Source organism: Centroberyx affinis, unplaced genomic scaffold (genome assembly GCF_046629955.1).
Source record: "Centroberyx affinis isolate AG114_WGS23_722 - 3 ecotype Tasmania unplaced genomic scaffold, CSIRO-AGI_Caff_v1 ptg001983l_1, whole genome shotgun sequence".
NCBI classification, from domain to species: Eukaryota; Metazoa; Chordata; class Actinopteri; order Beryciformes; family Berycidae; genus Centroberyx; species Centroberyx affinis.
The window spans coordinates 31142-45732 of record NW_027280329.1 but is presented as its reverse complement, the minus strand read 5'-3'; the positions used below and the strand labels follow the sequence as shown (position 1 = coordinate 45732).

At 42.1% G+C, this 14591-nt stretch overlaps 1 protein-coding gene across 1 annotated transcript; it reads left to right on the top strand.

The window, feature by feature from the left end:
- The first annotated feature begins 1140 nt into the window (after nt 1-1140).
- Nucleotides 1141-13239, top strand: LOC139653828 (uncharacterized protein KIAA1614). The gene is made up of 9 exons (XM_071530817.1): nt 1141-2356; nt 4157-4226; nt 5861-6013; nt 6894-8074; nt 8777-8933; nt 9394-9625; nt 10708-10824; nt 10981-11149; nt 11852-13239. The coding sequence occupies exons 1-9, from the start codon at nt 1141-1143 to the stop codon at nt 12043-12045; spliced, it is 3489 nt and encodes a 1162-aa protein (XP_071386918.1). The 3' UTR covers nt 12046-13239.
- The last annotated feature ends 1352 nt before the right edge of the window (nt 13240-14591 follow it).

The window sequence follows — 14591 nt, the reverse complement described above, 5'->3', positions numbered from 1 at the left end:
TGCTCATGCGTTTACTTACGCAACAGAAAGCTCCAGTGTGTAGCGAGTTTGCAAGGCAAGGGCGAAATTAAAGCAGGCATTTTTGTATTCCATTTTTGTCTAATCCCTCTGATTTCTGAAGGGATTACCGGACCAATCATGATTGAGAGACCGCTGGCTCGCTTGACACTGCCTGGGCTGGGAGCTGTCGTCAGTGTATAGAAGCAAAGCATAAAGAGCAGGGGAAACCGTGAAAGATCTAATTTGATTTCATTTTTATCCATTGGGGAAAGTTGCCCCGTTTTTTTTGTTGTTTTTTTTTTGCAAATGTTGACGACCGACCTGAGGATGCGCACTTCAATATCTACACGGCCGGCGCAGGCTTGTATGCGTCGTGCCTGTGCTGACTTGAATTAATGCAGCTGCGTTATAATATCCGAATTTATCGTAAGTTTCTCATGGTAGTCGACGCTGGAATTGTGTGGAGGATATTATTTTCACTAACTATCCAGGTAGGCGAGTACTCATTATGTGTGTTATTTATTTCCACATTGCTATCTTTCTTTAGTATCCATGTTTTATGAAGCCTGCTCAGTTTGTTTTCTTCAGCCGTCAATCATGTCAATTATTTTTCATTCATTCACTTTTAGCCAATGGTATGTTGTGTCCAGTGACCTAGATCACACTTACTGTATCTAAATTTGAAATTATTTCAAATCCTTAAAGCTGAATAATAAACGAATTAAATTGAATTTTTGTAAAGATTCATTGCAATTTAATTGCAAAGTTTTATAGGCCATGCAGCAAGTTTTATTTATTGTGCATTGTTTATATTGTTTGACAAAAACATAATCTGTTACTGTTTATCCTAGTAGGTCTTCTCTGGGGTTCAGTTGCAGGCAGCAGTTGCTTATTCTCATTCCAAAGGATTATCCTGTGCACTCTGAAGTAATCATTGGATAAGGCAACGTGACTGAGTCCACATTAGATATCTCTTTACCAGGCCAGATAGAAATGCTTTTGTATAGTCAATTAGTCAGTAATAGAGATCTGGAACTGGTGTGAGTGAGTGGAGGTCTTGGTTGTTTGTGTATGAAAACAGTGACACTTCATTCTTTATCTAGGATCCATCCAGACTATTATTCTGTGCTTGACCAGCCAATGGAGGAAGAGAGGGTGGTGGATAATATCCAAGGAAAATGTAATCCCATCAATCCCCCCTCACCTTCTGAGGCTCCCAGTAACTGGGGGATCCTCTCTGTCCCTGCCCCTCTACCTATTTCGCCCTCATCCTCTTTGGGCACCTCATTCCCCCCTCCCCCAAGTTCAGCTGTGCACGCACTACAGACCAAGGTGAAGGCACTCACACAGAGAAGGCCAAGAGGGAGAGAGAGAGATAAAGGAAGAGAAAGGGTGGACACAGAGGTCCTGGTGAACCAGCCGGCAGGGCAGATTTCATCTGAAGTCCTGCTCAGACAAAGGGCCAGAGGCAAAGGTCAGGTGTCCCTGCCTGTCCCCTCTTGGCGATCCAGCTCAGGGAAGAATTCAAGCAGCAGTGAGGAAGAGGAGGAGGTAGAGGTGCAAGTCAGGTTAGAGATCCACAGCCCACCAGCTGAAGCGCAAGGGGAGCAGCTGAGCCAGGGGGCAATGGGAATGGGGGCAGAGGGGGCAGAGAAGAGTGAGGGCCAGGTCAGTTGTCTGTCAGGTCAGCCTCGTGGGCTAGGGGAGGGGGCCAGTCTGGAGAGCCTCCTGTCTGATAACTCCAGCAGTAGTAAGGATGACTCACCCCCTCCTCCACCGGCTGCTCCTTCCTCCTCTACCACCACCTCTGCCTCTACGACGTCCTCCTTTTCCTCCTCCACGTCTTCCACATCATCCAGACACTGGGCACCGCCAAAGGGCTTCTGGAGAGTGGCACGCCCAGAGACACTGCTCCTCAACGGGGTGAGCCCTCATAACGTACCCTCCTCATTACCTTTGAAGGACTATACTCAGACAGCAGCAGTGGCAGAGCCTCAGAGGAGACCTAAGCCAGCAGAGGCAGGGACCGGGAGTGATGTAGGAAGTGCGGTGGAAGACAGCGACGCACCGTCAGAATTCAAGCACTCGGACAGTCTGGAGTGTTACCTAGACAGGTATGAGCAGAAGGAGGCAGAGGCAGCCGATCCGGTCAAGGGAGTGTGCAAGTCTGGCAGCTGGGAGAGTGTTTCTTCGCAGAGCGGGATGCTCTCCGCCGACGAGAAAGCAGAGGCGAAGCAGAGGGCCTATGTGAAGTTAAAGGACAGACGACGACACAACAGCAGGGAAGAGAGAGAGCAGAGTGGTGGAGAGAGTTCCGGTCGCTGTGGAGACGAGACACACAGAGGGGATTGTAAAGGTATGGTCTCTCTCTCACACTTTTAAACGTGGATCTGTGTAAAAACTTTGTAATTACTGGGTGAAGAAATTGTGATGAGGCAGAAGTTTGACATGAGGATGGAGAGGTCAACTTGTGCCCATAAAGTCAGCGAGTGCATCACCCCCGTCAAAGGGAGAGTGTGTTTTTAGTGGGTTGATGACTGGCTGCTATTACATAGGAAACATAGGAAAAGGTGTCTGACAAACTGTTGTAGTGTCCCTGACCAAGGCATTGAACTGTAAGTGTAACTGTGGGGTTGTTCCACTATGGCTGACCCTGCAGTTTCACTTATGTATCTGTAGGTGGAACAACCAAAAACAGCTGACATATTTCAGCCAACAGGCCATCATAAAGGTTCATTAAAGGGTTTTTAGCTTTTTTTTCCCTAAAAGAGTGGCTTGGTCCTGGTTCTTTGATTATCGTTTGCAATTTGCTTGTAAAATATAGGTTAATGTTGTCGGCTTGTTGCTATTGTAACCTGTTGGCGTTATCAGTGGAGACAGATAATGAAGATTAGTGCTTTGGCAATTGTCTCACAAAGTATGCATTGCATTTTTTGCCCAAAAAGTTCTAAAGGATTTTTTTTTATTTTAAGCTTTAGTTCAAAATATCTGAATGCTTCCCAGCTGCAGTGGCTGTCTGCCCATGATTTTTGATTTAAATCATGTATAGAACCTGGCTGACTCCCTGTGTTGAACAGATGTCCGATGAACAGATGTGCATGAGGTTGTTGCTATTATTAGCAGTCTGAGTGGTGGGGGAAGTGTCTCTGCTTTTGTATCTCTGTCGGTGTGCTGACGAATGTCTTTGTGTGCATGTAGGGCGATGAGATTATGCATTTTTACATATTGTGTGTCTGTAATATACTATATCTGTCTCCTCTGTGTGTGCTGAGTGTGTCAGTGCCAGATAGAGGGTCAGTGTCAGACATAAGGGTGACTGATGGTAAATCTATCATGATCAGATGATTTTTCCTCTCACTTCTGCGGAATCTGCCTCTGTCTTTCTGCCATTGGTTGCATAACCTCTGTGGTTTTGACAGACGTTAAGGATCAGTCAGGGATAACCTATGAGACTGTCACTGAATCGAATATTATGAAGGTTTATGAAAATCCTTATGATCATACAATCATCATAATACCTGCATGTGCATAAAGATCACATTGTGTCTGACAGCTCTATTTGCAGTAGGGTTTGTACCATGCACAAAGTCACGATAAGCAGTGAATATAATGTTCTATTATTTAAACGAGAACCTCACTTATTTTAAGAATTCACATGCTATTTCTTTTATCAGTTTAGTCAAGCTTGTGAACATAATCGTTTCTCTCCCAAAGCTAGAAATTCGAGACCCAAGATCCCCCCCGTGTACAATGAATGAAAAACTTTCAAGTTTATTTTAGTAGTGTTAACACTTTTTAACTGGAAAATTTACCCATATCCCCAGAAAATCACCCTAGGTGCTTTTGCATTCACCCTACCTTTCCAGTTAATTCTCCATGGAGCTATACTGTGTATTGAAGTGGTATCACAGGTCCTTCATTTCTGGCAGTGAGGGACAAAACAATTCTGATGTATTCTCATTTAATTAGATGACTTCATAGTCTTGTATTATATCATGCATTGAGACACAAAATGCTTTAATTATTATTATTTTTTTTTGTTGTTTTTTTAATTTGTGGTGTAGCTATTTGAGGAAGCTTAGTACTATAAACAGTCCATTGCATAGATCTGATGAGATCTGTACTTTTCTTCTCCTCTGTTTTATGCCACTCCCAGGTGCTTCTGGGGTTTTGGACAACAACTCAGACTCAACTATTCTCCCTCAGGAGCCTGAACCCAGTTCGAGGTGAGCAGCACATTGCTATGTACTTCATGTTAGTGGCATGCAACCCTGATAATACTCTCTTCATAAATTCCACTCTTGCAGCTTAATTTGTTGGAATTCAGTCTGCGTGTTTTTTCGGGAGTAAAGCAGGGAGTTAGAATGGCCACATGTTCCATTTCCCTCATCCTCATTTTTAAAATTTTCAACAAGCAGCCTCTTGAAAATGAACACCTGTGACATGTGGGATGTGTTATTTTCAAGAGGCATTGAAGGCGTGATTGAAAATAGGAAATAGAATATTGAACTCAGAAATTTTAATTTCCTTTGAATACATCTCATGATGTTTTAAAAGATGGGTGTCAGTTGTTGGTACCTTTCATTCATTCATTTTCCATGCCAACTTATTCCTATTCAGGGTCACGGGGGGAGGGAGCGGGGCTATCCCAGCATGCAGGTGGGACAGGTCATTAGTCCATCACAGGGCTATCACTCACTCACTATCATTCACAACTATGGGCAGTTTAGAGTCTCCAACCCACCTGACTTGCGTGTCTTTGCAATGTGGGAGGAAACTGAAGCACCCGGAGGAAACCAACACGAATCAGACTAAAATGAATGAAAAAAAAACAAAAACGTATCAATGTCTTAAAGCTCATAGGGATTAATTCAAATGGAAAGGCTGCAATTGAGACTTGACAGAGTAATATACCATCAATGTCATGATTTAGAGTAGTAATACCTGAAACAGTCATAATGCAAGTAAGTGGAATTTAACCAACAAAAGAAACCAGTGATTCTGACACTTGTCTTTTGGGGAATAAGATACATTACACACCGATTTTCTGGACAATTGCAGTTGAATAATAAACAATTTTCTGAAATTTCTGAACATACAGTATGGCTCATTACTTGCATTGTTTATCTGATTTAGCCTTTTCAGTTCATCTTCAGCAAGGGTGCCAATAATTCAGAGGCCACGTATTTCCCCCATATTGTCATTATCATTAATAAACTGTAGAATTAAACAGCTACACAGCTACAATGAGACACTAACGTGGCCTGCATATTATTACACTTCAACCACAACGTTGGGATAAAACATTGATATTACAAACTGTAATCTATAGAAACACAATATGTTCTTCTCCTGACACAGGAGAGAATGAATCACACATTACAAGGATAATCCACACGGCTGGTGTATCATGCTATCTTTATCGCTGGGCAAGGGGATAAAGACAAGTACAGTTGGTGAGGCACAATGCAGAGCAGCTTAGCTGCTGGGCGTAAGGATGGATGGATGACGTTCCTCTCTGCTGCTCACCAGTGCCACGCCCAGTCTATCTATCTGATATTACATAAGACGGCTTAGGAAGATGCAGCTCAATTCACTCTAAGTCTATCTGTGGCGCATATGATTTTTCTGGATATGTCATCGTGCAGTATAAGCTTTGTATTTTTGAATGACGTCATCCAATGTCCAATAAGTTGATTGAACATGAAAATCCATGGTCAATATTGTAGCACTCTTGTTTCACTCAGGAAGACAGAGATCTAGCCCAGTCTGACCACATGTTCACCAAGCTCCATTCACTGGTTCATTCAATTATTTATCTTTAAATCCTCTCTCTCTCCCTTTGTCTGTCTCTCTTCAGGTCACTCTTTGTATTCACTGATGACCTTCCTCTGAGCCCAAGACACGAGCAAGCCAAACGTCTTCTGGAGCGAGCGCGTCTCAAGGCCCGTTCCAATCACATCAAAGGTGATCGCCCCCCGAGACGCTCCCATTCTGATCAGAGATGCAACGTGTAAGTTAGCTGCATCAACCTTTGTTCACTATGACTTCTCCATGCATCTTCACAATTTGCATGTGAGAAACTATGCATGTTATTCACGTTGCGTGTTTATGCAACCTGTGTGTGAGTGGGTGTGTTATGACAAGACAAAAAATTCCATTTGTTGACCAGTCAGTTGATCAGTCTTTCTGAAAATGACTTTGTAGTAACACTGTTTCTGTCTTTCAGTTGCTTTTGTCTGTTTATCCCTCAGCCTCCCACCCATATGTCTCTCTTGGCTCCTCATCAATCTTTCTCTCCGCTTTGTCTCTCCTTCTCTTGCACTTGGTCTTTGTTTGGCAAAGCCAATGTTGCATAACCCAGAATAAGTTGAAGCTTTGGATCGTGCTTGATAATTACAAATGCAGAGCAGATATTTTGTGGAGATGTTTTGGTTTCATTCTGTTTATGTAATCGTGTTCATGTCATAAACTGTTTCACTGTTACGCTTTTGTTCCTGAAATCCCCTCTTATATCAGTGGGAAGCATTCGCACCAGGCAGTATTAGGAACATCTGCACACACGAAGGGATCCTACATTCATGATTGCACAACAGAGGTAGCTGTGTCTGCCACTATGTCTCATTACATCTTGCCTTATCCTTCATTTATCTTCTTACCGGAAATGTCTTATTCTGAAAATTGGAGCCATAAAAAATATGCCCAGACGTGTCTATCTGGTTGTGTTACAGCATCACACTACTCCAAATACCTGAGTGATTACTGAGATTCAGCTTCATTTTCACTTTCACTTTCAAATAAATTCGGGTTGTGACATCAAACACATTTACAACACTCTTACAGACCAAATTTGTATTGCTTTATAAATGTCTGTGATATGTTCTTTCTTGCAGTAAGAAGCAGCAAGTTGGGCCTCCCAATCCAGCACCAGTGCAGCAGGCTGTTGTTCCAACCACAGAAGATGTGACAGCTCCATCTGTATCCGGTCCTCTCCTCATCCCCAATGACAAAGACACGTCCCCCGGTGACCAGGGAGTTCGCTCTAGACGGTACGGCTGCTCACCCACTAGGGTACGCTTCGAGGACGAATCAGAGAAAGAGGCTGAGTCTCGGTACTTAGATAGACTGAGAGAGCGCAGTAGGCCCGGGAACCCGAGGTCCAAGAGCAAGACGGAAAGTAATACAGATTCTAGCAGTAGTGGTTCAGAGAGGAGCAGAAGCCAGAGAAGTGTCTCCATGCCTCCGTCACAGAGGCAGGAGGATGTTGGTGTCGGTGGTGAATCTGCAACAGTGATAAAAGAGATAATAGTGGTGGTGAAGAAATGTGAAGCATGTGGCTCTGTAGTCAGGGAACCTCCATCAGTCACATCAGAACCCCAGAACACTGAACCGCAGCAGCCTGGCAACTCTGAGGACTTACGAGGAAAGATGGTTCCTCGCTGGGTGCCTCCGAATAAACCAGAAGTGAGCACTCGTCCTAAAGCTCCTTTAACAGTCACTTTTGCAGGGGCTTTTGTGTTGGGGGAAAATAAAGAGAGTGGCACAGGGTGGAAACCATCAGGGTTTGGGAAACTGCGGCGAAGGAGCAGGAAAGGCGAGAGCCGCCTGGAGTCTGGACACGGCCCATACGGTCCGTCATGGGCTCAGCGACGCAACTCCAATCCGAGAAACAGGGCCAGCATGTGTAGAGCTGTCTCATTTGCTCCTGACAGCCCCATAGCTGCGGAGCCCCATTTGCTGGAGGCATCTGGTGGCCTCAGGGAAACACCGGCCCCATCGCTGCCCATAAAGTCGGCCCTGAAGTCAAGCTCGAAGAACCGCACCGCAGCAGGTCAGTCCACGGTTCAATTCCAGATGGACTCAAATCAGGGAAGTGAGGGGGGCTCCCAGCATTTGGCCCTCCAGGACTGCACAGAGCCAAGAAGGGAGGCCCCAATGACTTTGATCCAAGGGGCCCCTACAACATCCAGCCTGGTGCCCTGTATCAGGCCCTCCACTCTTAGGTACTCCTCAGCCAGGCTCACCCCGGATCTGCCAGCTGCGGAGCTCTGGGACGCCACTCCAGATGGAACAGGTGTGTTGTCATTGGGGATAAGCGGAGCCATAGATAGATATTAATAGCTGTGGAGGATCGTGTAGAGAGTTGAGGACCTGTACTTTCTGCTGTTTACATGTCATAGAGTGATACCTTCTTATTAGAGGATTTACTACTGTGGAAAAGTGGAGCGGGAGCTGTACTTTCTGCAAAATAAGAATATCATACACTACCAGTCACAAGTTTGGACACAAGCATTTTTCTTTATTTTTACTATTTTTCACATTTTAGAATAATATTAAAGACATCAAAACTATGAAATAACACAAATGGAATTATGCAGTGATCAAAAAAGTGTTAAACAAATCAAAACAATCTTATATTTTAGATTCTTTAAAGAAGCCACCCTTTGCCTTGATGTAAAGGCAAAGGCTTTGGAAAGAAATTCATACATAGGCATCAATTTCACTATTTATATTTGACTAAAATGGCTTTAAGATAATGAAAAACATAGTACATTCAATCAGACGTGTCCAAACGTTTAACTTTTGACTGGTAGTGTAGATGAAATCTGTTTTTTGGAATTCACATAATCAGAATTAAGACCTTGCAAATTGTAAGAATAGAATAGAATAGAATAGAATAGAATAGAATAGAATGATCCTTTGACACCATCTTTCAAGAATCTATGCATGCAGCTGCCTAGTATCGTCCACTCAGTATGTCCTCTTCTGCCAGCAGGTCTGACACTGAGTGGAGACCCTGGCTCCGGTTCAGAGAGCCGCTCTGCTCTGCGCGGCCTGGCCATGTCTCGGGCCGAGGATCTTAGAGCGGAGCTGCTGAGGGCAGAACATCTGAAGGCCGAGGCCATGTGGGAGGACAACTCCGACGGGTCCCGGTGAGTTAAGATAACAATGCTCCTGTCACAGCTCAGACAATAAATCCCCTGCCCCCCTGTTCCCAAAGCTACTTGAGCGTACCAGTGGCAGGGGTTAGGAGATTAAAACCCTGGCCTACAGTCCACAGGTTATTATTGTTAAAAATATCCTGTGAATATAAAGATAACATGAGATAATGCTGCCCTCTTCTGGAAAAGAAAAAAACCTGACTTGTTGAGGCCAGTAGAGATGAAAAACCACTGGTAAAATAATCGCTTCATCAAATTGTTTTCAACTGTGGAATTTTTCATTGCAACTATAGTTTCAATTTACATTTTTTCACTTGAGTCAATTGATCTCTATTCCTCAGTCTATTGATTGGTAGGTTAGTTGTGGGTGTACTTGAATAATTTACATAACTAACTAATCGGGTCTATATTACTGTCAAATAAATAATGCCTCATAACCTCCCTTTTATAGAAAGTCAGTGCCAGAGCGTGATGGACGGCCCAAGCTCTCCCTGCGTCGCTTCTTCTCCTCCATTGGTCTGAACAGTGTTGGGAGACTGGTGAAGGGCGGCCGGTCCAGCAGTATGGAGCAGCTCAGTATCCCCGCTGCCCCCCGCATCAGCTCAGCCTCCCCCAGCCCCACACGCAGACCACAGCCTAGCATCCGCATACAGAGGACGCCCTCACTCCAGACCCTGCACACGGTGAGAGATGGATGTGGTGTACTGTGCTATGTGGTGTTTTGATATGGCCTGTTCTGACCCTGTTACTGTATTCTGCTCCTGTTTGTCCCATTTCAATACATCACATATTGGATGTTTTTTTTTTTCACTCAAAAATTTATTTCCAAAGCCTTTGCCTTTCCATCAAGGCAAAGGGCGGCTACTTTAAAGAATCTGAAATATAAGAGGTTTTGATTTGTTTAACACTTTTTTTTGTCATTGCATAATTCCATTTGTGTTATTTCATAATTTTGATGTCTTTACTATTATTCTAAGATTTGAAAAATTTTCTTCTTTAGGTTTTGGGCCTAAAGAAGAAAATATCACATTTATAAACTCCCAGTTCTGCTTTGACATACACTAACACACATTTTTCTTTATTTTTTACTATTTTTCACATTTTAGAATAATAGTAAAGACATCAAAATTATGAAATAACACAAATGGAATTATGCAATGACAAAAAAAGTGTTAAACAAATCAAAACTATCTTATATTTCAGATTCTTTAAAGTAGCCGCCCTTTGCCTTGATGGAAAGGCAAAGGCTTTGGAAAGAAATTCATACATAGGCATCAACTTCACTATTTATATTTGTCTAAGAAACAAATTTCAAGCATTTAAGCATAAGCTTTTTGATCAAAATGGCTTTAAGAGAATGAAAAACACAGTACATTCAATCAGGTGTGTCCAAACTTTGGTAGTGTACCTTTCACTAGTTATTTGCCATGGATGACCAACCCAAGTCTTTAATGTTTTTTTAATAACTTTAGTGCCCGACATCTGGACCGCAATTAATGCATTTCAGATTGTCCTTGTTTCCATCCACCCTCTGGTAGCCATCCTTGTTGTCCTCTTGGCAACTCGAAGAGGACAGCAAATGTAAACAACTATCTGCTCCAGCCAATCACAGTCTCCATTAGCATATTGTGTGTGGTACCAAATACAATCGTGTTAGTTTTAGAGGAGTGTCCGTGCCAAGAGGGTAATGTGGCAAAGACTGATCTGGTGAATTTTGCCAATATCAAATACACAGTTTGCTACAATGCCTTATATCTGCCACTAGGTGCTGCCACTGGCCCAACTGCGTAAAGCCTCCTCTGTGCAGAGTTTAGAGAGGAGAACAGAACGCTCAACCATATTGGGAGAGGTGCAGATACCGTATGGCCTGGCACCCAGGTATGTGTCAAAGAGAGAAACACAGAGAGAGAAAGGCAGAGAGGGAGGGACATATAATGAAGAAGGAAAGACACATTTTTAGTAAATATGAAAATTCATATTGAAATAGTTCATAGACTTGTATCTCTCCTGCCACAGCCCTGAAAGTCCTCAGCTTGAGCTTCATAGGGCCCTGAGCGTGGAAGACGTTCTCGCCTCCAGAATGGTGCGTCCATTTGGTCGGGTCACCCATTCTTTTCCTGACGGGACCCTCCTCCTGCAGCTCATCAGACCCCCCAGTGGTCCCTTTGGTTTCGTCATCTCTCGGGGCAAGGGCCGACCAGACACTGGTAATTTATCTATCCACGTTCTCTTTATACTCAGATCACTTTTTTCATTAATGTGGCTTTCATGGTTATTTGTTTATTTTGTGGGATTACTGTGATCTCTTAGCCAACAGTTAGGATATTGTTCCATGACATGCTGTGTATCCTGTGAATGTGATATTTTGGAATAGAATAGAATAGAGTAGAATAGAATAGAATAGAATAGGTCCTTTATTGCCCACAGATATAAATAAGTAAATAAAAAAACCCATAATCAAATACTCTGTTCTCTTAGCCAACAGTTAGGATATTCTTCCATGACATGCTGTGTATCCTGTGAATGACTGTGATATTATGGATTAGAATAGAATAGAATAGAATAGAATAGAATAGAATAGAATGGAATAGAATAGAATACAAACTTTATCATCCACAGATATAAATAAGTAAATACATAAATAAAATATAATCAATATTTAATCAGAGTGTAAAATTTGTGTGTAAAAGTGCAAAAGTGCAATTCCTTATGGAGAATTGGTAGAGATGTTTTATGTTAATGATATTGATTGTGATATGGTTTTGTATGTATCTGTTGTATGGCTAGCTAAAAACTGAAAGACACCCTCTATCTCCTTCCTTCTGCCATCTTTTCTGTTTCTCTCACACCTGTCCCCATCCCAATTCTGCCCCCTCCCACCATTCCCACACATTACCTCTCTCCCCCAGGTGTGTATGTAGACAAGGTGGGTGATGGTGCTGGCGAGGGCCTGTACGTGGGCCTCCTGAACGTTGGGGATGAGATTCTACAGGTGAATGGAGAGGCTGTGGCTGGACTCAGTCTGGACCAGGTGACGCGCCTCATGACCCGAGAAACGGTCGCATCTCTTCGGATCATGCCGTCCCGCCGCAACCAGCGCTGATTGGGAACATATAGACATGGTATAGAGTAATTTCTCTGGGAGCCATGGGATCCTAATACATCACTGCAACCACTGCTGATGGAATATACACTATGGTAGATGTGGGATAGTCAGCATATATTTCAGTCTCAGTTTTGTATAGCAAGATGCGTACATGCACTAACACTGCTTCGATTAGAGGTTTGATTCCCACTGGTGCAACTCCATGCTAAATAATGTGTGCGCTCTCATGCCACTGCAAGGCGCTTTGGATAGAAGTATCTGCAAAATGGTTGGTTGCAATGGTGCAATGGTTATGTTTTGAAAACAAAGATATTGAACAAACAAAGCCAATACTAAAGAGGATTAGGCTACTTAGAAATGTGACTATATAGATGGTACACATGTTCTGATTCCAATGTAAATTTAACACTGGACATGCTAATTTAAACCCAACACATGACACACAGAGGTGTGTTTCATGGTCTGATGTGGATGACCAGGGCTGGGTTTCACAAAGTAGCTTTTATAATCCCCATCTTAAAACTATTCTCCAAATCTCTACTAAAATTAGAAACTCATTTTACAAATTAATTTCCTCTCATGAAGAGAATCGACAATCAAGCATGCACCAGTTATATATTTGATGCTGGCTGTGCAAAAGATAGGGTATGGCAAGTAAAGCAAATGGCTACTTTGGCTTGAAAATTGGCAATACATGATAAGAGGCCCAAAAATAAGGGATAATCCCTAAATAATTCCTGGGTTTTTTTTGGGTTTTTTTTCATGTGATATTCACATTGCTCTTTGACCCAAGAACTCAGTAAAATTGTAATATTTGGTTTTGTTCTCTGGTAGGTACAACACAAACAATAACACACTCCAAATGCTAAATTAATGGGAGTAGAGTCATGCCACATGTTTCAAATTGTGTGCAAAACTATCTTGATTAATTTAAACTGATTTACAGTTATCTGAGTTAGTACAAATGCCATCTTGGCCTATAAGACTCCCAGGCCAAAGAGCTATCTGGATATCACAAGAAAAAAAAATGTTTTTATGTTTTAAAAATGATGCTGCAATACAATGACAATACATAGAATAAGCCATTTTCTTTTTCATACTCCCCTATAGGGCTCTGGTCCCCTCATTTTACACGTGGCTGTATCACCCATTCCTTCATGAGATTGTAAAGTATTAAATGAAGATACTATTTTGCCTCTAAATAAAAATGTTATATTTTGTAAAAAGTTTTATTCTTCAATTAAACCGTCACAAAGATGATTTTATGCCTATTTATATCTAAAGTCAAAGAAATGTCAAATCCTAGTATGCACAGTAAAAAATGCTTGTGCACAATCTCATCTGTTGGCGTTAATTCCATTTCTTTAGCTGTGTCAATGTAGGCTTATTCATCTGAACTTAGAGTGCTCAGTTGTATGAAAACCAAACTAATTATCATGAGTTGAAAGTATACAGCTCATGCAACTTTTACATTTAATCAGCCACGGCTGCTTGCATAATCCAATCATGCTTCATTTTTAAATTTGAAAGGGTTAATTCGATCCAAAAATGTGCTGAGTCTTTCCCTCTTAAATGTAGGCCTATTGCTGGCACAACTGCGGTTTTATGTGAAGATGTAAAAAAAAAAAAAAGTATAGGGTTATTGTGCATGGCTTTGCTGTTGCCACGCACAGGATGTAGGATGATAATCGTGACTCCTCTTTCAACAGGCCTGTTTTAAGGTCGTGACTGACTGTGGGACAAGAAATAGGAATGCCCACCTTCATTATCCCTCGATTCCTTGAAATGTGAAATAGCTGGACTCTATCTATCTATCTATCTATCTATCTATCTATCTATCTATCTATTGCCAATTAACTGACCACGCCCACCAGGCAGGCCTCTATAATAACATTTAATTATAGGCTAGAGCCCAATAAATTAGCCTGTGTGGTAAAGTCTCTGTCATTATGGGTGGTCTACTCTAAGCTATGCCATGTAAGTTCAAAATTTGTCTGATGTTTTTTTTTTTTTTTATTTACTGCGCGTTAACAAGCAAAATATGCTGTGTGGAAAATCCGTTATTAGGCCGCTACCTGCCCCATTTGGGCTATCCTGAATGTGCTCTGATAGCGCGTCACCGTTGATCTCCTGCTCTTTTATCTGATGGAGCAGAAGCCGATACGCCTTTATCTCCCCCAGCCATGTCTCCCCATGGACCCCCGGGACTGCCAACCTAGGCCCCCCAGCACAAACAATGACATGGAATACCCCTTCTTGTCATTATTGTTATTATTATTATTATTATTATTATTATTATTATTATTATTATTATTATTATTATTATTATTGTTATTATTGTTGTTGTTGTTGTTGTTGTCGTTTTCGGGTTGTTGTTGTTTTACAGCCAAGTCAGGCTAACTATAAACATATTGAATGAGGAAATATGTCCCATTTAATTAAGCCATCATTATCATAATTAGAGCCGCATTATTGGCAATCTACTATCAACAGTGTAGAGCCAGGCTCAAGGCGTAATAATCAATAGACATATTGTTATTCTC